A 24,587-nucleotide genomic window follows, 5' to 3' on the forward strand; every position below is an offset into this window, starting at 1 on the left:
AGGAGAAACACTGGCAGAGGCACAGAGCTGGCAGTGGGCACGGTGTTCAGAAACCACTCCGCAGGAAAGAGGCCCAGCAACGGGCAGGGAGGACTGTGAAGAGCCCCGCTCACCAGACCAAGCACACACGGGTGTGTTTTCCTGTTCCTCAGATGGCCAGCCCATCACCCGCACCTGGGATGCTCACCCCCTCCCTTTTCCTGCTTAGGTCACACTCATTCATCAAGTCTCTGCTCCAGTATCAGTTTCTTAGGAGACTCGTGGTCAACTCACCTCCTCCACAGCAGGGTTAACCTGCCCCCATCCTCTGTCACAGCGGCTTCAACCTCCTTGTCCCTAGCACTGATCTTATGTTTAAATGTTTGTCTTTTAGCTTGATGGGATCCACGTTCAAGGCTGAATTCCAGCGCTTAGCCTGGAATTCTGATGTGAAGCAGAGGTACAGCTGAATTAAGGGGTAGGCCTTCCAATGTACTGCTTCTAGCTGCCTGTGGCCAGGAAGAGGAAAAACCAGGCTTATTGTGCTTAAGGTAAAAGTCAACAGGTTCCGAAGGAGAACCCAAGGGTAGCCTCCAAGCTAAAGTATTCTCCAGAAATAAAAATTCTTCCAGATGGACACTTGGCGCAGTGATTAAGGCATTGCTTGGGACACCTGCGTCCACACCTGAGAGCCTGGGTTCCAGGACCTAGGTCCACTTCCAATTCCAGCTTCTTGCTAATGCACACCCTGGGAGGCAGGTGATGGCTTAAGTAATCGAGTCCCTGCCACCCATGGGGGAGACCTGATTGAGCTTACTGCTGTTAGCTTTGGCCTGGCCCTGCCTCCATCAATATAGGCATCTGAGGAGTGAACGGCTGGTAGAAGCACTCTCACTCTCGCTCTTGTGCTTGCTTTCTCTCTCTCTCTCTCTGCCTTTCATATAATAAAAAAGAATCAAAAAATAAAAACAACTTTTTGCACACATCTGCTCGCTTTAGAGGAGCAAGAAAAGCACAGGTCAAGGTAGTACTAAGGTATTTCAACAGACACGCTATAAGCACTACCCAGAGACGTCCATGAAAGCATTCACTTTTCTCAGAAATAAAATCTAGGAAGAATGTTTCACAAGACCCAAACTGCAGTCTCCTCATGACCCAGCTCAAACACGACACATGCTTATCGACCTGGCCCATCTCCTGTGGACTAATCAGCTATTTGCCCCCAAAGGGCAAGCCCAGGTAGGAATGCTGGGGCTCAGCCACCAAGTGGGATCCAGGAGGCTGCCTGGAAGGCCTTGGCACACCAAAGGCCACTCAGCAGTGGAGCCCAGCAGAAGCCCTGTGCCAGATGTAGTCATCAGTTCAGTGTCCCGCCTCCACGTGGTCATTCTGTTCCGCAAGCACTGCCTGAATCCCTACAGAGTTGGTAGCAAGAACCCAACTCATGAAAGGTGGCCTAAAGGACATCAGCTCTAGCAGAGAGCAAGTCAACACATACATAAAACACCGACCACCTACTGCGCGCCAGGCCAGGGTAGGCTCTGGGCCCAGATAGGAAAGCCTAGTCCCAGGCCTCAAAGAAAGCACTCACATTCTAGAGTCTACTTCTCTTATTCTTTTTTTTTTTTTTTTTTTTTTTTTTGAAAAGCAGAATGAGAGAGAGAAAGAGAGAGATCAATCTTGTATCCACTGGCTTACTCCCCAATGCCTGCAATAGCTGGACTGAGCCAGGCCAAAGTCAGGGACCCAGAAGGCCACCCTAGCTAGTCTCCCACATGATGGCAGGAACCCAACTACTTGGGCCATCACCTGTTGCCTCTCAGGTGTGTTAGCAGGAAGCTGGATAGGAAATGGAGGCAGGGCTCAATCCCAGGCACTCCAATATGGGATGCAGGTATGTCAAGTGGTGTCTTAACCCAGTGCCTCACTGTGCCTGCCTCATTCCCCTCCCTCTTACCCAGGAGATACTGGCTCTGTGTACTTACCACCATTCCCCAAGCCTGCATTGAGGCTGACGCCCTCTAGGTCATCTGGTAAAGTGGGAACAAGGCCACTAGGAGAGAACACATGGAGGGAGAGATGAGCCCATGTTTGAACAATAGAGACTGTGAAGACTGCCCGATAAAATAAAAAATAAATTAAAAAAAAAAAAGAATGCCTGAACCACATATGACAACCCAACAAGCCACAGCCAAGAGGGACATACAGCTGAGCTACCTAGCAGGCATGAAGCACACAGGTTAAGAGCTGCTTTGGCTTTAGAATGAGGTCCAGCTCTAAAAGTAGCTGAATGACCTTCGGCAAGGTCATCCATTCACTTGTTCACACACCAAATGTCTTGTATACCAAACAGGTGCTGGGGCAGAGGCACTGTGCCAAGTGCAAACTTCTGAGCCTTACTTTCTTAGTCTGCTAAATGCAGACACCACACTTTCTTATAAAAATCAGACTAACAAAGAAACCCTGGGCACATAGTAAGTATCCAATAAGTGGCACCCACTGTTTTTTGTCATTTCTAAGATTTATTTATTTGAGAGGCAGAGTCACAGACAGAGGGAAAGACAGAGAGAGAGGTCATGCATCTACTAGTTCACTCCCCAAATGGCCACAATGACCAGAGCTGGGCTGATCTGAAGTCAGGAGCCAGGAACTTCTTCCCGGTCTCCCACACAGGTGCAGGGCTCCAAGCCCTTGGTCCATCTTCTGCTGCTTTCCCAGGCCATTAGTAGGAAGCTGGATTAGAAGTGGAGCAGGCCGGCGCCACCGCTCAACAGGCTAATCCTCTGCCTGCAGCACCGGCACACCGGATTCTAGTCCCGGTCGGGGCGCTGGATTCTGTCCCAGTTGCCCCTCTTCCAGGCCAGCTCTCTGCTGTGGCCAGGGAGGGCAGTGGAGGATGGCCCAGGTTCTTGGGCCCTGCACCCACATGGGAGACCAGGATAAGCACCTGGCTCCTGGCTTCGGATCAGCGTGGTGCGCCGGCCGCAGCGGCCATTGGAGGGTGAACCAATGGCAAAAGGAAGACCTTTCTCTCTGTCTCTCTCTCTCACTGTCCACTCTGCCTGTCAAAAAAAAGAAAAAGAAAAAGAAAAAGTTTCAAATGGTAGACTTCTTTAAAAAAAAAAAAAAGATTACATTCTCAGTTATTTAAAATCATATAGATACATTTATGTTGAAGTCAGGTCAAGTCTATTTTGGAAATAAATGGGCTGTAAATACAAAAAACAAAGAAATATACTGAAATATCAAAAATCATAATTTGTAGGGAAATGAGATATGTTTTCCTCTTTTGTAATTTTCTATAGTTTTATATGCATTGCTAAAAGGTCAAAGTCCAGTCTCTAAACGAAACTCATAAAAACAAAATCAAGGGGCCAGAAGATCAACTTAGTATATACTAAGTAAAGATTTCAACAGACAGCACCCACACAGACACACAAAATATAAAGTACTGTTTGAAGACGAGTTTTACTGTTAATTCCCACAGTACACCAAGGTTTGGGTCTTAGCTTCCAACAAGCAAACACTGAAGTTAAAAACTGATGGACATCCGAGCTCTTCGATGAAACTACTCTGTAGCATAAAAATTCCTGCCTGGTTTCTGACAAATTTCCAATTGCGCTTTATCTGCCCAACTCTAAAAAGCTAGGAACCTCTGCTATCTGTACCCTCCAGCCAGTCCCAACCACACTTCCAGCCCCACTTCTTCTTCCTGTTCTGATCGTCCACACTTACCCTTTGCATTAAAGTTGGGACCTCATGGAAACCCACTAGAAATAAAATAATGCAACCAAGAGAGGACTCAGCTACAATTTTAGCAACAAACGGAAAGGAAGACTGAAGGAACCACGGAGCTCAAAATTACCAAGGTAACCGGCAAAGCTCAGAACAAAATCCAGGTTCCTGGCGATCCTTCCCCTTTTTACATGTGTCTGGGCTCCTATAGAGAAGCGGCACACGGTAGCGCATGGGCCTCCTCACTCCTAAGATAAACCACGATCCTAAGAAACACATCCCATGGTGAGTTCCCACACTGCAAGGCACCAGGCTGCACCAATGCCATGCCCAGGATAGGGCAGCCAGTCTCCCATTTGCCCCTTAAAACAGGTCTTCTGTAGGAGGTGGTATTTTTTAAATGCTATTTTTTTATAAAATAATGAAACAGAGACCCAGATAAAAAGGTAGAAACCCTAAGCTGACCTGGCTCCAACCCCAGTGCTCAGAACCCCGACACCACCCTGATGTCCCAACGCATTCCTTGAGGGGTCATGGTGGCATGGACCAAATGAACCAAAGCCAAGGCTTCCAGCAGTGAGCACAGCACAAAGCCACTGCAGGTGCTGCTGGGCGACCATGAGGGAACTTCACAACGTTCAAAACACAGGAATTACCCATTTGGAGTAGCGGTTAGCCACTGCTTAGGATGCCTTCACTCCAGCACCCCATGCCAGGTAGTCTGTGCTCAAGCTCTGCTCCTGATTCAAGCTTCCTATAATGTGGACACGGGGAGGCAGCAAGTGATGGATCAAGCACTTAGGTCCCTGCCACCCCAGTGGGAGGCCTGGATTGGGGTCCACGTTCCTGGCTTCAGGCCTCTGGGGGCATCCGGGAGTGAAACAGCAAATGGAAGTGGGCCCACATTTACATGCATGCGCGCACACTCTCGCGCGCGCTCTCTCTCTCACGCACACGCTCTCTCTCTCTCTCTCTCTCACACACATACACACACACACACACACACACACACACATACTCCTCTCTCTCAAACATTTTTTAAAAGAGAAAACCAATTCAAAGGTAGATTTTTGTATAAAAAATTTAAATACATGCAGTTTTTCTCATAGCATGCATTTTTCACCATCTTTTTGAAGACTTCTCATATGTATGGATTTCAAAAAATTTTGCATTGAGTCTTTTAACTCCATTTTCCATGAACTTTTTGAAGTACTCCTATATTTGCTGAGTGGCAGAATGGACCCTACCTGAGCTTGCTCCCCTCTTGCTCTACTGTGACCCCAAGGGAACAATCTCTTTCTGTGCCAATACATGCCAACAGCAATAGTCCATGCACACCACTTGACCCAACACAGACAAAGCAGTTCACAGATACAAGGTTAAGACAGACGTTAACAGAACTGGACAACACAATCACAATTACACCATAAGCATACTGTTTGTCTAAGAGCAATTCCTTTTTCATTCTACATTGATTCTTTTTTGTTTGTTTGTTTTCATTGTTTTTTTTATTTTAACTTTTATTTAATGAATATAAATTTCCAAAGTACAGCTTATGGATTACAATGGCTTCCCTCCCATAACGTCCCTCCCACCTGCAACCCTCCCCTTTCCCACTCCCTCTCCCCTTCCATTCACATCAAGATTCATTTTCGATTCTCTTTATATACAGAAGATCAGTTTAGCATACATTAAGTAAAGATTTCAACAGTTTGCTCCCACACAGAAACATAAAGTGAAAAATACTGTTTGAGTACTAGTTATAGCATTAAATCTCAATGCACAGCACACTAAGGACAGAGATCCTACATGAGGAGTAAGTGCACAGTGACTCCTGTTGTTGACTTAACAAATTGACACTCTTGTTTATGGCATCAGTAATCACCCTAGGCTCTTGTCACGAGCTGCCAAGGCTATGGAAGCCCCCTGAGTTCACTGACTCTGATAATTTTTAGACAACGCCATGGTCAAAGTGGAAGTTCTCTCCTCCCTTCAGAGAAAGGTACCTCCTTCTTTGACGACCCGTTCTTTCCACTGGGATCTCACTCGCGGAGATCTTTCATTTAGGTTTTTTTTTTTTTTTTTTTTCCCTAGAGTGTCTTGGCTTTCCATGCCTGAAATACTCTCATGGGCTTTTCAGCCAGATCTGCCTGCCTGAAGGGCTGATTATGAGGCCAGAATGCTGTTTAGGACATTTGCCATTCTATGGGTCTGCTGTGTATCTCACTTCCCATGTTGGATCGTTCTCTCCCTTTTTTATTCAAACAGTATTTTTCACTTTATGTTTCTGTGTGGGAGCAAACTGTTGAAATCTTTACTTAATGTATGCTTAACTGATCTGTATATAAAGAGAATCGAAAATGAATCTTGATGTGAATGGAAGGGGAGAGGGAGTGGGAAAGGGGAGGGTTGCAGGTGGGAGGGACGTTATGGGAGGGAAGCCATTGTAATCCATAAGCTGTACTTTGGAAATTTATATTCATTAAATAAAAGTTTTTTTTTTTTTTAAAAGAAACATACCAGGGGATTCCAATTCAATCCCATCAAGGTGGCATGTACCAATGCCATCTCACTAGTCCCAGTGATCAATTTCTGTTCACAAATGATCATAATGATAGGACTAAGAGCCAAAGGGATCACATAAACAAGAATAGTGTCTACATTGATTCTTAGAGAATATATAAATACAAAAAACTACACACTTGAAGTTTTCCTTAACTATTCCTCACTCCCCTCCTTTCAACCTTTTTCTATATGTTTGTACAGAGACATTGTTTTGTCTTAAAAATAAAATATAATCCAGTTATAAGTATTACTCTGCAATATTCTTCCTCTACTAAAGATGTAACCTAAAGATGTTTTCATGACAGTACAAATAGATCTGCCTTAATATTACTGCTGTTGACTTTCCAGAGGAGACATGGGGAGGTCCCCCACCGACTGAGGAGAGGGGAAAGGAGAGGGCCTGCTCCCTCCTTCACCCTACCTCCCACCCCCCCATCCCAACCATCCCCCCACCCCATCCATTGGTTCACTCCCAGATATGTGCACGGGTTGGACCTGGGCAGACTGGAATACAATTAAGGTGTTGCAGGAACTCAACTCCTTAAGCCCTCACTGCTGTCTCCCAGGGTCTACATCAGCAGGAAAGCAGAGCCAGGAGCTAGAGACAGGAATAAAATCTAAGAAATCCAATATGGGATGCAGACATCTTAACCACTAGGCTAAATGCCCACTCCTGCTTCAATATTTTTTACTACAGTTTTTCAAACTTTATTAATCATGATCATGAAAGGAATATATTACCATTAATTCTCGAAATGTTTTCTATTCTCTTTTTTGTAAGATTTATTTATTTATTTGAAAGGTAGAGATACAGGCCGACGCCGCGGCTCACTAGGCTAATCCTCCGCCTGCAGCGCCGGCACACCGGGTTCTAGTCCCGGTTGGGGCACCAGATTCTGTCTTAGTTGCTCCCTCTTTCAGTCCAACTCTCTGCTGTGGCCCGGGAAGGCAGTGGAGGATGGCCCAAGTGCTTGGGCCCTGCACCCACATGGGAGACCAGGAGGAAGCACCTGGTTCCTGGCTTCGGTTCGGCACAGCACGCTGGCCGTGGCGGCCATTTTGGGGGTGAACCAACGGAAGGAAGAACTTTCTCTCGGTCTCTCTCTCTAACTCTGCCTGACAAAAAAAAAAAAAAAAAAAAAAGCAGAGATACATAGAAGGGGGGAGAGAGAGGTCTCTTCTCCAAGGACTTCTTCCAAGTCTCCCACATGGGCACAGGGGCCCAAGCATTTGGGCCATCCTCTGCTGACTTCCCAGGCACATTAGCAAGGAGCTGGATGGGAAGTAGAGCAGCTGGGACTCAGAACTAGCACCCATATGGGATGCTGGCACTGAAGGAAGAGGCTTAACCTTTCAACCACAGCACCAGCCCGAAATGTTACATTGAGTTTGATGAACTACCAATGGCCACAGTCAGAAAGACTCCTGTGAAGGGATGTTGTGTTTGCCCAATCGCCTACTGAGAGTAATTCCATTTATTTCCAAGTTTTCCTCTTATGAATGATGCTGTATGAGTATCCTTATATAGGCCCCACTGTGCAGATAAATGAGGATTTCTCTAAGATAATAAGAAGAGAAATATTTGGGTCAAAACATATTATCATACTTTAAATGAGCAAAGGATTTGAACAAACATTTCTTCAAAGAAAATATGCAAATTACTAATAAGCATATGAAGAGATATTTAACATCATTAGTCACCAGAGAAATGTAAATCAACACCACAGAGACCCCATTTCATACCTCCAAGTATGGCTACAACCAGAAAGACAACAACAAGTGCTGGTGAGGGTGTGAAGTGACTAGAACCCTAAAGAGTGCTGATGGGAGGGACAAAGGGCTGCAGTCACTTAAGACAGAGTTCTGCAGCTCCTCACAAATGCTCAATACTGAGTTACTGTATGACCAGCAATTCTACTCCTGGGGATATGCCCATCAGAAAACACACGTCCACACAGAAACCTGGGCACAAATAAAACAGACAAAAATAGACACACCCACCCCCTGGAGAGTAACTAAATAGGTGAGCTTTATGGTCTGTACATTACAAACATACTTCAAAAAGTTCATGAAAAAGTAGAATTAGGGGTACGCATTTGGCGCAGCAATTAAGGAGTCACTCAGAATGCCTGCGTCCTGGGTCAGAGTGCACGGGTTCAGGTCCTGGCTTCACTCCGGATACTGGCTTCCTGCTAATACACACCCTGGGAGGCAGCTGTGACGGCTCAAGTGGTTGAGTCCCTGCCACCCAGAGAAGAGATCAGGACTGAGTTCCCAGCTCCTGGCTTCAGCCTGGCCCAGCCCCAGCTGTTGTGAACATTTGGGGAGTAAACCAGAAATGGAAGATCTCTGCTCCACCTCTCTGTCTCTCTCTGTCTGTCTGTCTCTCTCTCTCTCTCACACACACACACACAGAGTAAATAAATCAATAAAAACTAGGAGGAAAAAGTGGAGTTTAAAAGAACAAAAAAAGAAATGCCTATGTCTATCAGTGTTACTGCGAATATAGTTTTGTCAAACTTTGCTTCATACCTTTGTTAAGCCAATGCTTAAGAATGCTATACTACTGGGACCAGCATTGGGGTGTCACAGGTGGAGCTGCCACCTGCAACACTGGCATCCCATGTGGGCACCAATTCTTGTCCAAGCTGTTCCACTTCTTGACAGGCAGAGTGGACAGAGAGAGAGAGAGAGAGAGAGAGAGAGAAAGGTCTTCCTTTGCCATTGGTTCACCCTCCAATGGCCGCCGCGGCCAGTGCACCACGCTGATCCGATGGCAGGAGCCAGGTACTTATCCTGGTCTCCCATGGGGTGCAGGGCCCAAGCACTTGGGCCATCCTCCACTGCACTCCCAGGCCACAGCAGAGAGCTGGCCTGGAAGAGGGGCAACCGGGACAGAATCCGGCGCCCTGACAGGGACTAGAACCTGGTGTGCCGGCGCCGCAAGGCGGAGGATTAGCCTAGTGAGCCGCAGCGCCGGCCCCGGCTGCTCCACTTCTGATCCAGCTCCCTGCTGCTGGCATGGAGGATGACCCAAGTGTTTGGACCCCTGCCACCCATGTGGGGGACTCAAATGAGGCTCCTAGCTCCTAGCTTCAGTCCAGCTGTTTGGGGAGCAGGCCAGAGGAAGGAAGATCTCTCTCTCTCTCTCTCACCGCCCCCCCCATCTCTTTCTCTCTCTAATTCTACCTTTCCAAATAAATAAATAAATCTTTTTTAAAAAATGTTATACTACTATAGTTTCAATGATTTGTGATTACTTTAATATTTACTCTACATGAGTAAATGGCCATCTTTCCATTTAATTATTATTTATAACCCTTGCCAGTATTCCTGCTAAACCAGGGCTTTTTTACTTTTAATTTGTTGAATCTTTTATTTGATGGAACATTAAGCCCTTAACTGTAATGTAAATTAAAAATATTATCTCAAAAACTGAAAAAAAGAGGGAGAAGGAAGATCACTACATTGTTTTTAACTGTATCTACAAATTATATTGATTACACTAAAAGCAAAAAATTAAAAGGTAAGTTTATTTTGGCGCAAAAATTTTGAAATCAATAAAGTTTTTCCATAGTTCTGCATGAACTTTTGAAGACTCCCCCTCCTATATCTCAATACAACTTTTAGGCATGTTTTGAATGTGAATAGATAACGCCAAATTGTGGTCCCGAGAGACTGTACCAGTTGATATCATACGTGTGCACTTTTCCACAGTGATTATAACACAGCACAGCACGACTATATATGGAGCCTATATTTACACAGTAGTCATTTTTTCCAACAGACACGGAACAAAACAGATTCATTCATCAAATATTTATTGAGCTTCTCCTCTACTCTGCACCAGAGACAGCCCTCGGTGTTAAAAAAAAATACGATGGAGAGGTCAGCGCCACAGCCCACTAGGCTAATCCTCTGCCTGCGGCGCAGGCACTCCGGGTTCTAGTCCCAGTTGGGGCACCGGTTCTGTCCCAGTTGCTCCAATTCCAGTCCAGCTCTCTGCTGTGGCCTGGGCAGGCAGTGGAGGATGGCCCAAGTACTTGGGCCCTGCACCCACGTGGGAGACCAGGAGGAAGCGCCTGGTTCCTGGCTTCAGTTCACTGCAACACGCCAGCCATGGCGGCCATTTGGGGGGTGAACCAACAGAAGGAGACCTTTCTCTCTGTCTCTCTCCCTCACTGTCTAACTCTGCCTGTCAAAAAAAAAAAAAAAATACGATGGAGAGTGAAACAGACATGCTCCCCTGTCCTCACTGAGCTTGTATTAACAATTCGGGGTGCTCTCCTAGAACACCCCAGTCTACAGTATCCCCACCTCCCCGTCCAAGGACAGCCCTCCCACTACCATCAGATCCTCATAGAAATTTCACTCCACCATCCTTTCCCAGGCCTCTTTTTTTTAAGACTTTTTTTTATTTATTTGAAAGAGTTAGAGAAAGAGTTAGAGACAGAGAGGTCGTCCATCTGCTGGTTCACTCCCCAAACGGCTACAACGGCCAGGACTGAGCCGTTCCAAAGCCAGGAGCCAGGAGCTTCTTCTGGGTCTCCCACATGGGTGCAAGGGCCCAAGCACTTCGGCCATCTTCCACTGCTTTCCCTGGTGCATTCACACAGAGCCGGATTGGAAGTGGAGCAGCCAAGACTGGAACCTGTGCCTACATGGGATGCCAGCACTGTAGCCTGGGGCTTTAACCCAGTGAGCTACAGGCCCCTCCCAGAGCTCCTTCTACAAAAGTACATGAAGACACTCTGCCCGTGAAACTATAAACTGTGCTATGAGGAAAACATTTCCTTTTGGTCCACTCCTAATCAGGTAGTAAGCACTCAACGGTCATGTTCTGGAGAACTCTGTGGATAAATAAGCTTGGGCCCAGACCTCAGGAAGCTCACCGCTGCGAAAAGGCAGACTCGTGGGCATGAAAAGAAAAGAATGCACCCACAGTTGTGGGCACTGAGGATCCGTCCAGGAAGCAGTGCATCGTGGTAAGAATATAACAAAAGTAGCTGGCATTTACCGTCCTCCCCGACAAGCGGCAGGCGCTTAAAAACCTCACTTCATCCATGTAACCATCCAATCAAACAGGCACTATCATCAATCACAGAGAAACTGATGTTCTGAAGGGTTAGTTGACTTACTCGCAGCAACATCTTGAGGTGCGTGTTGAGCTCTGTGGTTAGAACACCACTAGGGGTGCCCACATCCCATATCAGAGTGCCTGGATCAAGTGCTGGCTCCACTTTCAATCCAGCTTCCTGCTAATGCACATCCTGGGAGGCATCAGGTAATGGCTCAAGTACTCGGGCCCCAGTGTAGAGACCAAATGGAAGACCCAGACAGAGTTCCCAGCTCCTGGCTTTGACCTGGCCCAGTCCCTGCTGTTGTAGGCATTTTGGGAATGAACCAGCAAATGGAAGATACTTCCCTCCCCCACCTCTCTCCACCTTTCAGGTAAAGTGAAAATAAACCAAAATTTTTAAAAGCAACACACCCACTAACTGGCTGACCCAGGATTCAAACCTTGTCACCTTGACTCCAGAACCCTGGTTCTTTTCACACCAGCAGGCAACACAAGAAAGGGCCTTGGCTTGGGCACAGTCCCTGGGGCCAAAATCTGGGCCTAAGTCTCACAGGTCTAGGGCTATCTGGGGCTCCCAGGGGTGACAATGTCTAGAGGAAATGACACACACTGACCTAATTCACCAAAAGTCTAGGGACAACTTGGACACTAATTTAGACTTTAAAACTAGCCTTGGAAACTACCAAACAGAACAGTGCTCAGAAAGTCACATATGAGAATAATTTCCCTTTAGGGATTTTTCTCTTCCATTGTGATCACCCAATGGAGTGTGTCTCCCTCTCCCCTCCTCTCTCCCCCTCCCATCTCTGCTTCTCTTTAAGGGCCAGCTCAAGTGCTAGGAGCTCTGTAAAATCCTCTGAGAATCCAGTCAGTCAGAACAGGTTCAGAGAACCAGTGGAAAGGCAGGACAGGGGACTGAGAACCAGGCTGTGGAGTCAGTAAACTTGGATTTGAATCATGATTCGATTGTGCACTTCTTGTGTCATCCCAGACCATTCACTGTGCCTCTGTGAGGGGACAACACCATCACTGTCTGTTCAGTGAATTAACAGTCACTGAGCCCCTATTATGTACCAGGTACCCAGGTAGCAACTGGGTGACAGAGATGGACAAAATGCAGTCCCTGTTCTCAAATGGGTCACAGTCTTATCTGGAAGACAGATAAGTTAACAGCCAACGCCTACAGTATCCAGTACAGGAGCCACTGACCACAGGTACCTATTTTAATTGAAATGTGGTTAGTGCAAATGGAGACACACCGTAAGTCTAAATCTCAGACTGAATTTCAAAGACTTAGCAAGATTTTAAAAATTGGGAAATATCTCATTAATAAGTTTTTCTATTGAATACAAGTTAGAATGATAATACAGGTTGAGAATCCCTTATTCAAAGTGTTTGGGACTAAAGCATTGCAGATTTTTTTGGATTCTGAACTATTTGCATATCCATGAGATACCTCGGGGATGAGACCCAAGTCTAAACACTGAAATTCATATATGCCTTACCCATATAGCCAGAAGATAATGTCATAAAATATTTTAATGCCCTGCATTTTGCTTTTTGTTTTAAAGATTTTTTTATCTATTTGAAAGTCAGAGTTACACAGGGAGAGAAGAGAGAGAGAGAGAGAGAGAAGGAGGGAGGGAGGAAGGGAGGGAGAGAGAGAGAGATATGTCCTCCCTCCACTGGTTCACTTCCCAACTGACTACAATGGCCCGAGCTGCACTGACCCAAAGCCAGGAGCCAGGAGCTTCCTCTGGGTCTTCCCATGTGTGTGTAGGGGCCCAAGAACCTGGGCCATCTTCTACTGCTTTCTCAGGCCACAGCAGAGAGCTGGATCAGAAGTGGAGCAGCCAGGACTCGAAACAGCACCCATATGGGATGTTGGCACTGCAGGTGGCGGTTTTACCTGCTATGCCACAGCACTGGCCCCAATGCCCAGCATTTTGACTTTGACCTGTCACACGAGGTCACATGTGGAATTTTCCAATTGTGGCAACATGTCAATGCTCAAAAAGTTTCAAGTGTAGGAGCATTTTAAATTTCTGATTTCCCAATTTGAGATGCTCAACTTGCATATGGAAATATTAGCTTAAATAAAATATATTACTAGGCTGGCGTCGTGGCACAGTAGGTTAATCCTCCGCCTGCAGCGCCAGAATCCCATATTGGCACCAGTTCTAGTCCTGGCTGCTCCTCTTCCAATCTGGCTCTCTGCTGTGGCCTGGGAAAGCAGTACAAGATGGCCCAAGTCCTTGGGCCCCTGCACCCTGAGAGACTGGGAAGAAGCTCCTGACTCCTAGCTTCAGATTGGCACAGCTCTGGCCGTTGCAGCCATTTGGGGAGTAAACCAACGGAAGGAAGATCTCTCTCTCTGCCTCTCACTGTTTGTAACTCTATCTCTCAAAAAAATAAAATCTTTAAAAAAAATAAAATATATTACTAATTCTACCTATTTCAATTTGCTTTTTAAAATACGGCTTCTAGAAAACTTTTAATTATAGACATGGCCTACATTGTATTTCTGTTGCACAGCACTGGTCAATCAAATTCAGTGAAGCCATCAAGGGCTGGAGTAAGGTCACTGACAGGTGAGGGTGGCCAGAATGGTAGAGGGCACAGATGGGGAGAGGGAGTGTCAGCAAGCTTGCTAGCAGTGATGTCTGAGACCTGAGACATGGCAGGCATGAGTAAGGCCAAGGGCAGTCAGGAGGGCCCCCCACACAGCAGGAGCAACAAGTGCGCAGGCTCAATGTGAGGAAGGACAAGGCAAGACCAAGGGTGACAGATTCTGGCAGCCAGGTATAAGGTGAAGAGGAGGAGACATGGGTAGGGAATTAGAGAGAGAGGAGGCTAGAGAGGCACACCGGGCCAGACCATGAAGAATTCTGGAAATCACGTTAAAGAGCTTCATCCTGATGACAGGGAGGAGCTGGGGAAGATGCAGACAGATTAGCTATCAGGAAGTGTGCAACACCCTGGTCCTGCAAAGGCAGGGAGAGGAGGGAAAGGAGAGTATTTGCTATTCTGTTGAGTAAACTCATTTTAATCCTTATGCTAATCCTGGGCTTAGCACAAACCCATTTTATAGATGATGAAAATTGAAGTTAAAAGAGGATGAGTGACTTATCAAGGTCACAGGGTAAAGTAGCAGAACTGGGATTCAAACTGAGCTAGGTCTGGGTCCCAAAGCCAAGTATTTGGTCAACCAGCACTGAGATGAGAGTGGCGCCAGCTGAGAGAGTAATGGGCTTTATCCTCATGGCAATAAAAAGTGTTCAAAGTACTTAGCAGCAGACTGTGGGGATCAGATTTATATTTAATAGTTTTCCAATCCAGTTAAGAAATGGGCAAAGGACTTGAACAGGCATTTTTCAAGAGATAATACAAACGGCCAACAGACACATGAGAAAATGCTCGGGATCACTAGCCATCAGGGAAATGCAAATCAAAACCACATGAGGTTTCACCTCACCCCCAGTTAGAATGGCCCTCATAAGAAATCAACAAACAATAAATGCTGGCAAGGATGTGGGGAAAATGGAAACCCAGCTCACTGCTGATGAGGATGTATTTCAATGCAGCCACTGTGCTAGGATGGAGATACCTCAGAAATCTAAATACAGACCTGCCATATGACCCAGCCATCCACTCCCAGGAATTTTCTCAAATGAAATGAAATCTGCGTATCAAAGAGTGATCTGTACCCTCATGTTTATTGCAACTTATTTCACAACAGCTAAGATACAGAATCAACTCAGATGCCCATCAACTAAAGACTGGATAAAGAAATTATTCTATATATATACTATAGAATACTATACAGCAGTTAAAAAAATGAAGTCCTTTCATTTGCAACAAAATGGATGCCACTGGAAACCATTATAGTTAGTGAAATAAGCCAGTCCCAAAGTGACAAATATCATGTTTTCCCTGATCTATATAACTAATAGAGTACCTAAAAGGTAATCTATAGAAGTAAAATTGACATTTTGAAACTTGATATTTGTTTACAGGCCTTTACTGTTGAGGAACAGTGCTTTTTTTCTTCATACTATTTGTTGAACTCTTCACTTAGTTTAGGGTTAATCTTATGAGTACAAAGTTAACGGAAAACAGATATTTGTAAAAATTAAGAATAGGAATAAGAGAGGGAGGAGGAAGAAGGGTGGGAGTGTGGGCAGGAGGAAAGGTCGGGGAGGAAGTATTAGTATGTTCCTGAATCTGCATATAGGAATACATGAAATTTGTATACCTTAAATAATTTTTTAAAAAGCTAGCCATATTCTAAAAAAAAAAAATAGAGTTTTCAAGCTGTAGTATTAACAACTGCTGGTGGTTAAAGGAAGCCAGAACAGTACAGGTGAGAGGCAGTGGTAGTAGTGGTGGTTAAGATGAAGAGAAGGGACATAATGAACTTCCACAAAGATCTGATTAGGCAAAAGCTGCAAAGAGCTTTGTACGTGATACACAGAGTACGCATCTTCCAGATTTGCCCAGGACACCACCGCTGGATTCCTACCTTGCTGTTCAGGCACACATACTGACTGTGCCCAAGTTACTCTTAAAAGCATCCAGTTTACACATTAAATAACAATTTCATTCACTAAGAATCTGTTGAGCAAAAGCAGCAGCCTGTCCCTAGGAAAACTAGGTAAGCAGTGTGGGTTCCGTCAGGACTCTCCTCCCCTTCCTTCCATCTACTCTCCCATCAGGACCCAGGTACAACCCGAGACCCAGCCCAGAGCAGTCTAGGACCCAAGCAGAACCTCCTGCCACAGAGACCCCAGCCCCACCAGCAATGGGGACTTGGAAGGCCACTCTCAGCCATTAGTCCTCAATCTCCATCACTACTGATCATAGTAAGGACAATGGCAACACTAGAGCATTTTTTCAGCACTCATTGTATGCCAGGCACTAACTACACTTGCCCAGTGAACTGCCTCTTTCAATCTTCACCCCATTCTGCTGCGTGGATATTAACACCGGCCCACTGTGCAGATGGGAAATCAGATTCAGTCACTTTACCAAGGCCACCAGATGACTACTTTATAAGTCTGAATTTGAATCCAGTTCTAACTCCAGCCAAGGAACTTAAACACTGTACTTCACTGCTTCCATCCTCCGTCGCGACTCTGTGACCTTAATAAGAAAAGTCTGGGCGCTGGCACTACCTCCCCCACGATGAAAGCAAACCCGTGCCCAGGGTGAGCCATCAAACACCCTCAAGACCCCCGTCCCACAACCAGCCCCCAACTACTAGCATACTCCAAGTGGTCCCCCTCGGCCTGCTCTTTCAGAAAGCCCCTTAACCCGGCTTTCACCTCCTCTTCCAAGAGCGCCCCAAAACAACAGAAGCGAGTGTGGGGCCAGTGGGGACCCCCACACGATCAACGCAAAGCCTCCCTCCGTAAAATAACCTGAAGTAGGCAGGCATACACACACACTGCCCGGGACCAAACACTCCAACACCCGCAAGAGCAAACCCCAGGGCCCCATCAGCGGAGAGCCCAGCCTGATGACCGCGAACCCCCTCACTGTGCCCGGGCCGCACCTGCAGCCGCTGAGCGTCCCAGGGAGGCTGACGTCCTCTTCCAACACCGAGTCCATAGCGGATGAAAAGGCGATGGTGGCGCTGGTGCCTGTGGGGGCGGCGCCACTGGTTGCCCCCGCTGTGGCGACCCGCCCGTCTCCCCCGGTCCCCGCCCCCCTTCCAACCCAGCTCTTGTTCTGACTCCCGCGGCGCCGCTGGAATTCAAACCACAGCGGCCGCCATATTTCCCGGCGCTTCTTCCTGCGGAAACAAGGCGGGGCCACGGACGCGCGCTGTGAAGCCAACCTGCGGCGGCGAGAGGCAGGGCAGGGAAGCGGCAATGGGCGCCATCTTAACTAAGGGCAGAACGTCGGCGCTTTAGCCCATAAAACTAACGAAAGAGAAGGAGCTGCCATTTTTTATGAGGGCATTCCCGCAGGAGCCCGCAGGTGCCATCTTTGTTGAGGGCAAAAACTGACTGTGGTCCGTTAGTTTAAGCGGGAGATGGGAATACAGTTCCTATGGGAACTTCAGAGTTCCTGAGGCGGTATTTGCTTTTCTAGAATGATGACTCTTTGGATCTGTGTCTCCAAAAGGCTCCCACCCATATACTAAGATGCTGATTCACTTTAGAAAAATCCTACCTGTGGAATCCTAGTTGTTTGCACACGTAGTTTGAAACAAATGGTTCCTCCCTCCGATACAAGGGGTCAGACTCCACTCCAAGCTCGCACTTAGTGGTCCTTTATTACCATTACTACTAAAACGCGCCTGCAATAGCTAAACCAAGGCTCGAAAGGAGTGATTCCCCCCTTAGTAATATGCACTAAGTCTGTGAACTGGAGCCAGATCCGTGGCTCCTGCCAACTAAATGAGGACTCTCCTGAGGCTGGCATTGTGCTACAGCAGGTTAAGCCCACCTCCCATATCAGAGGGCCCACAGAGTGCCTGATTCTAGTCCCAGCTAGTGCACTTTCAATCCAGCTTCCTGTTAATGCATGCCCTGGGAGGTAGCAAGGTGATGGTTCAAGTACTTGAATCCCTGCCACCCACCTGGGAGACTCGGATGCAGTTCTTGGCCCAGCCCTGACTGTCGTGAGCATTTGAGGAGTGAAAAAGCAGGTAGAAGATCTCTGGCAGAAGATCTCTCCTCTCCTCTCTCCTCTCCTCTCCTCTCCTCTCCTCTCCTCTCCTCTCCTCTCCTCTTCTTCCCTCCTCCTCTTCTCTCCCCTCCCTCAGCATTAGTGAGGCTTTCAGAGCCCAGCCTCTGCACTTGTCCCTCTTCCTTCTGCAGACCCTCAGTGTGGGGAGCAAACCGGACTAGACTGAGTTACTGGAATTAAGACTTATTCTATGCATCTGCTCTCCCACAATATGGCGCTGGGAGAGAAGTAAACAGCTTCCGCACAGCTGCCTCCAGTTCAGCCAATAAACTGTAGGACTTGCTCCTGATTGGAGGAGAGCAGCGTACTCGGCGTGTGGGCAGCCGAGTTGGGATTGGCGGAGGAGGACTATAAAGGAGGAGAGAGACGGCATGCACCAGGAACATCTATGGGGAACATCTAAGGGAACCCGTGCAGCCCCCGAGAGAACCGGCCGGCGGTGTGCCGCTCCCCTGCGGAAGTGGGGAATGCGGCCAGGGGGAACTGCCCTTCCACGGAGGTGGAAGGGATAGTAGCCAACCCGGGAAGAACCAGCAGCAAACCCGGGGAGGGCCGAGCAGACGAAAGAACAGCGCAGGGTCCTGTGTCGTTCCTCCACGAAGAGGGGGAGCGACACCTCAGCCACCACCAGAATCAGTCAACAGCAATAGCCCGAAAGAGGGAGTGGGCTTGGCACCCGGCATGCACTGCCCCAGGGAAGGAGCGGTCCTTGAAGCCCCAGAACCAAGCCTCCTGACCACTGCTAGATTCAGTCCAGATCAGTGTGTCCGAAAGCAAGGCGGTGTCAAGATTCCCACCCTGCCCCTCTAGATGACACTGTCACCTCGGCAGACCACTTCTCTCTGGATCTGTTTCCACATATGCTAAATGAATGGGTTGAACTAACGGCTCGGGATCTTACAGTGCTGGCACTGATTTTCTCTTTCAAAGCTGCTAACACAACCAACCCTTTTCTGATGAGTGAAGCTGAGTTACAAATCCTGTCTTTCTAAATGAAGAAACCAACTTTGCACCCAGCACATGAAAGTTCTTGGGTGGGGCAGCGGGGGGTGGGGGGAGGGGTGACAAAAGGAAGAGGACTCACACATCCTGAGCACTTTATGAGTCAGGCAAGTCATACGCACTGCCTCATTTAACCCTCCAAATGCCCTTCCGTAGGAAGTGCTGCTGTTATACCCGTTTCCCTTACACTTGAGAGGAGTGACTGATCCCAAAGAAGGTGTAAACAACTTACTCAAGATCCCACTGCTGGCAAGTTCCAGAGATCTGAGCCCAGATCCCGCTATACTCCAATGTGCTGATGTTTCAGACAGCCTTTCTTCCACATTTGTTTTTCTCTACTTTAGAATTTAGGATTAGGGAGAGAGGTCTACATCCAGACAATGGTATTAAGGGATGTGTTCCCCATGCTCTATTCCTTCTTAGTGTGGTCAGCCTCATCGCCTTACTGGAGATCTGTTGTGTGGATTCTGACTCCAACTATGACCTAGAGTCCCTGCCCCTTGCTGCACCTTGGACCTGTTGTGTGTAAAGTGGGGTGGCCACTGTCAGGCTACCCAGCCGTAATATCCAGTTAGATACTTTAGAAACTACTAAGAAGAACGAACCTGAAAGAAGGTCTCATTATGATTAACCTATTGCCCTGTTCAGGAAGTCCATATTCCTGGGTTATGCACTGAACCCTGTAGTGAGGCTGGAAACTGAAAATAGAATCAATTGCACAAAGGAAGAGCTATTTAGGAAGTTGTTGTTCCTGCTACTATAGTGATTTCATGGTCGGGGACAGAGGCCTTTGCCCAATCTCTGTCTCACTTTGGCTCTTCTTTCTGCCAAACTTGGAGGTGACGTCACTGCCACCAGCTGTTTGGGCTCTCTGAAGCCATCTCCCTGACAACAGTCACCCAGCTACAAAGCTGGCCATTATTGTTCCTTGGACGGGATCATATCAAATGGCTGGGAAGAAGTAGCTTGCTGCCAGATGTTTTTCATTTGGGCAGAACACTCCCGAAATCTTAGCAGCTCAAGACACTTGAGCTGCCACTACCAACAGCGAGAGTAATTTGTTACACGATTAATGCATATGAATTGCTACTTTGCAATAATCCATTTCTATCCTCCCCGCACCGTGGGGGCAGATTGGGGTGAATCCTTTGCTCTGTGGATAAAGAAACAGAGGCTCAGAGAGGGAGAGAAATTTGCCCAAGGCCACGTTGCTTTCTTTCCTTCTGCTTTCCACTTCGAAATAATTTCAGACTTAGAAAAAAGTTGCTAAAATGGTGCAAAAAATTTCTCCTATAACCTTCACCTAACTTCCTAAAATAGTAGCATTTCACATAATCATGGCACAATGGTCAAAAGCAAGAAATTACACTGGCGCAATACTACTTACTAAAGACTTTGCTTAAATTAACCAGTTTGGGCATTGCTGTCCATTCTCTGATCCAAGATTTCACATCACATCGTTCTCACATCTCTGTCAATCTCTGGCGGTTTTTCTGTCTTTGTCTTCCAGGGCATTGACACTTTCTAGATGTTCTTGCCAGTTTTTTGGGAGGATGTTCCTCCTTTGGGGTTTGTGCAGTGTTCCCTCATGATTAGATCGAGCTTGTGCACTCTGGAAACGACATCAAAAAAGAAATGCCATGCCTCTCCAGGGTGCAGATCAGGAGGCACCACCTCGTTAATTGGTGGTGTTAATTCTGATCTCTTGATTACAGTGGTATCTACCACGTTTCTCCACTTTGCAATGACTATTTTTCATTTTGCAGTTAATAATCTTGGGGTTGCAACAAAGCCTTTATCCCTAATGCCTTCCATTTGAACTTTACCAGTCCCCAGTCTCTCTCACTTAGCTTGCTGTTCCACTGACTTCAATGGAGTGATTACAAGTGGACTCCTTACTAAAGATTAACTCACTAACTCAGAGCTGGGGAAGCTTTTTTCTGCTAAAGGCCATTTGTATATTTATAATGTCATTCATGAGCCATACAAAATTGTCAACTTAAAAATTAGCCTGCTAGATTTATTGAGCTTCAAGCCCCATCTGTGGTTGCCTTGGCAGGGCCAGACCAAATAATTTTGCAGGCCTTGTAGACCTGCAGACCAGACTTTCCTCACCCCTGCACTAAATTAAGGGAATGGTACAAGAGCCAGGCTTGCCCTCCAGAACTCCTGATTGTAGGACACAGAATTCAGTGATCACCGCTCTAACATCAGACACCAGACTCTGTTTGGGGATATCTTGCAGGAGCTTTAAGCCCTGATGAGACAAAGTAATCACCCATCTCCCTGTGGAGGCCAAAGAGGCCAGAGCCCACTCCGCCATCACAGCATCTTTAGAACACACTGGCCTCCTGTCACCGCTGAACAGTCCAATACAAGCACTGTGTACCAACCAGAGGCCCCCACATGAGCTGATCACTCTCTGCTGAACCCCCCACTTTAACCCATCAGATTCACCACCCTAATCCTCGGCAGAGCCCAGGAATTGAGCAATAGCTGCTGGCTTCTTGCTCTGCGCATTGCAAGTGAGCCCCCACTTTCTTCCACCACCCCCATGTCAGTGATTGACTTGCTCTGTGCTGGGTGAATGGACTGAGTTGTGGGGATTCTTTAACAATTCTTCCAACCAGTTTTTGGGGTGTTCTAGAGCGTGGGAAAATATTGGAAGCTATGTCTTCTGTTTGCCATACTCCACTCACAGATTCTATCATCCATGTATATTTCTTATCCACAACAATCATTACAGGGCTATTGCCCATTGGTAGTTCTCTCTTTTCATAATTGCTTCCATATTTATTCATTGGAATTTTGCAAGGAAGAGTTTTCTAGTCTCTCATTTATTCATGTATTCAGTTATTAAGTTGCACCAGTAAGGACTTGTATTTTATCTGTTGTAGTCCAGTATTATCATTTTTTAGTTATACCATTTGTCCTAGACGTGGCCAGGTGAGGCTTGTAACATGCAGCTATGCCTTGGTTCAAACCAAGACCTGTCTGGTCCAGCGTCAGCAGGATTTCTGACCAATCTGCCTCCTTACTCTCCAGAACTCTTCCCAACCCATTCTCAACATTAGAAGTCCTTATTAAGGACCAGTTCCTGGGGCCAGTGCTGTGGCGCAGTGGGTTAATGCCCTGGCCTGATCCCAGGTTAATGCCCTGGCGCCGGTATCCCATAGGGGTGCCAGTTCGAGACCCAGCTGCTCCACTTCATGCGCAGCTCTCTGCTATGGCGTGGGAAAGCAGTAGAAGATGGCTCAAGTCCTTGGGCCCCTGCACCCGTGTAGGAGAGGCTCCTGGCTCCTGGCTCCAGGCTTCGGATCAGCACAGCTCTGGGCATTGCGGCCAATTGGGGAGTGAACCATCGGATGGAAGACCTCTCTCTCTTTCTGCCTCTCCTCTCTCTGTGTAACTCTGACTTTCAAATAAATAAATAAACCTTAAAAAAAAAAAAAAAAGGCCCAGTTCCCAACCAGTCCCGTGTCCCCTCCATGCTTTTCATTACTAAGCCCTGGTGCCTTTGATCATCCCAGTAACACAGCCAGATCCCCATGTATGCAAACCCAGGAGCTGACTGGAAGGGGGCCAAGGGCTCCTGGAGAAATTACACTGAGATGCCATGGAGCGGTTTCAAGCATGCTCCCTGGCTACACATTGGAAAATGTAAAATGGCAATAGCTCTAGGCACACAAGGGTAATTGAATTAATCTGTTGGCTGGCCATTTTGCAGATTAAAAGGAGCACATGACGTCTTATGACTTGCAGGATAGAATAGGAAACTCTGCCTCACCTTTAGAGGCAGAGTCCACGTGGAGGGAGCAGGCCAGCACCAAGGGAGGGAGGAGCACAGCGGCTGCCATGCCCGCAGTCCCTCCTTCCTCACAGGGCCGAATGCCAGGCTGCTTTGCCTTTGTATCTGTCCTCCTGTCTGACTGGCGCATCACCAGGCACCCTACACAGCTTGTGCCCGGCGTAACTACTACCAAACAGCGAGCGGAGGCTGGGCTTCACTCAGTGCGATGCTGGGCTTGGCAAGCGGTGAGCTCTTTCCAAAGAAAAGATGCCTCTTTCCAAACACCCAAAGGAACCATAGAAGCTAGTGGTTCTCAGTCTAAAGTAGCTTTCCTTGCCCTTCTCTGCACAATTCCCAGAGTCCTCCCAACCAGTGTTTAACAGAAAATTTTGGGGTCCAGCCTGGTATGCATCCACCTCTCCGGATTCCCAGAACCCCCTGAGCCTGTCTTCCTTCTGACACTCACACAACTTTCTAGTTTTCTATTAACTGGAATGTCTCTCCTGTTACACTGTGAGTTCTTTGAAAACAGGACTTTATTTTAAATCATTTTTTAAAAATTTTTCGTTTATTTTAAAATCAAAGTTACAGAGAGACAGGGAGAGACAGAGAGAGAAACAGATATTTTATCCTCTGGTTCACATCCCAGATGGCTGCAATGGCCAAGGTTGGGCCAGGCCAAAGCCAGGAGCCAGGAGCTTCATCTGGGTCTCCTGTGTGGGCGGCAGGGGCCCAAACACTTATGCCATCTTCTGCTGCTTTTCCCAGGCCATTAGCAGGGAACTGGATCACAAGTGGAACCACTAGCATGGGAATTGGTTGCCCATATGAGATGCCAATGTTGCAGGCAGTGACTTAACCTACCACACCACACTCTGGCCCTTAAATTAGTTTTATTGAGATGGAATTTACATGCAATAAAATACACCTACTTTGAACACATATTCTGATGAGCTTTGACAAATTTATACACACACCACCATAACCAAGATACAGAAGGCGGGGGTTGCAGTACAGCAGGTTAACCTGCTACTTGAAATCCCTAAATCTCCTATCAGAGGGGCAGGGATGGAGTCCCAGCTGCACTTGAGATCCAGTTTCCTAGTGATACACCTGGAAGGCAGCAGGTGATTGCTCAAGTAGTTGGGTCTCTGTCACTCACATGGGAAACCCAGGAGTTCCTGGCTCCCAGCTTTGGCCTGGCCTGGCCCAGCCCTGGCTGTTGAAGGCATTTGGGGAGTAAAAAGCAGGTGGAAGATCTCTCTCTCTCTCTCTCTCTCTCTCTCTCCCTCTCCCCTCCCAGCCACACCCAGCCTTTGAAATAAACAACCATAAATAAACAAACATTTTTTAAAGATACAGAACAGTAGTCTCTGAAAGAACTTTCTGGAATGATGGAAATATTCTAGACTTGTGGTATCCAACTTTGTACCCAGTACCCCATGAGGCTGTTGAACTTTGGCAGTGTGGCTAGATGACTAAGAAACTAAAGTTTTAAATTTTTGTCTTAAATAACTTAAATTGAAATAGCCACAGAAGCCTAGTGGCTACTGCATTAGCATAGCTATAAAACATCTCCATCACCCCAAAAAGTTCCCTGGTGATCTAGTCCAAGTCAATCTTCCTTCCAGCTCAGGAAATCACCAACCTACTTTCCTGTCATTTAAGATGTGTTTTTCCACAGTTTTGTGTAATGGGAACTATACAACATGTTCCTTTCATGTCTGGCTTCTTTGGAGA

At 47.0% G+C, this 24,587-nt stretch overlaps 1 protein-coding gene across 1 annotated transcript in view; it reads right to left on the reverse strand.

The window, feature by feature from the left end:
- The window catches only part of CDK5RAP2 (CDK5 regulatory subunit associated protein 2), a 207,464-nt gene extending 190,306 nt beyond the window's left edge, over positions 1-17,158 (reverse strand). Inside the window, exons 1-2 of the mRNA XM_017350098.3 lie at positions 16,914-17,158; positions 1,965-2,032 (exon numbers count right to left, since the gene is read on the reverse strand). Coding sequence (XP_017205587.3) covers positions 1,965-2,032; positions 16,914-16,969 — 124 coding nt within the window. The 5' untranslated portion in view covers positions 16,970-17,158. The remainder of the gene's footprint in view (positions 1-1,964; positions 2,033-16,913) is intronic.
- Between the last annotated feature and the right edge of the window lie 7,429 nt (positions 17,159-24,587).

Source organism: Oryctolagus cuniculus, chromosome 1 (assembly GCF_964237555.1).
Source record: "Oryctolagus cuniculus chromosome 1, mOryCun1.1, whole genome shotgun sequence".
NCBI lineage: Eukaryota > Metazoa > Chordata > Mammalia > Lagomorpha > Leporidae > Oryctolagus > Oryctolagus cuniculus.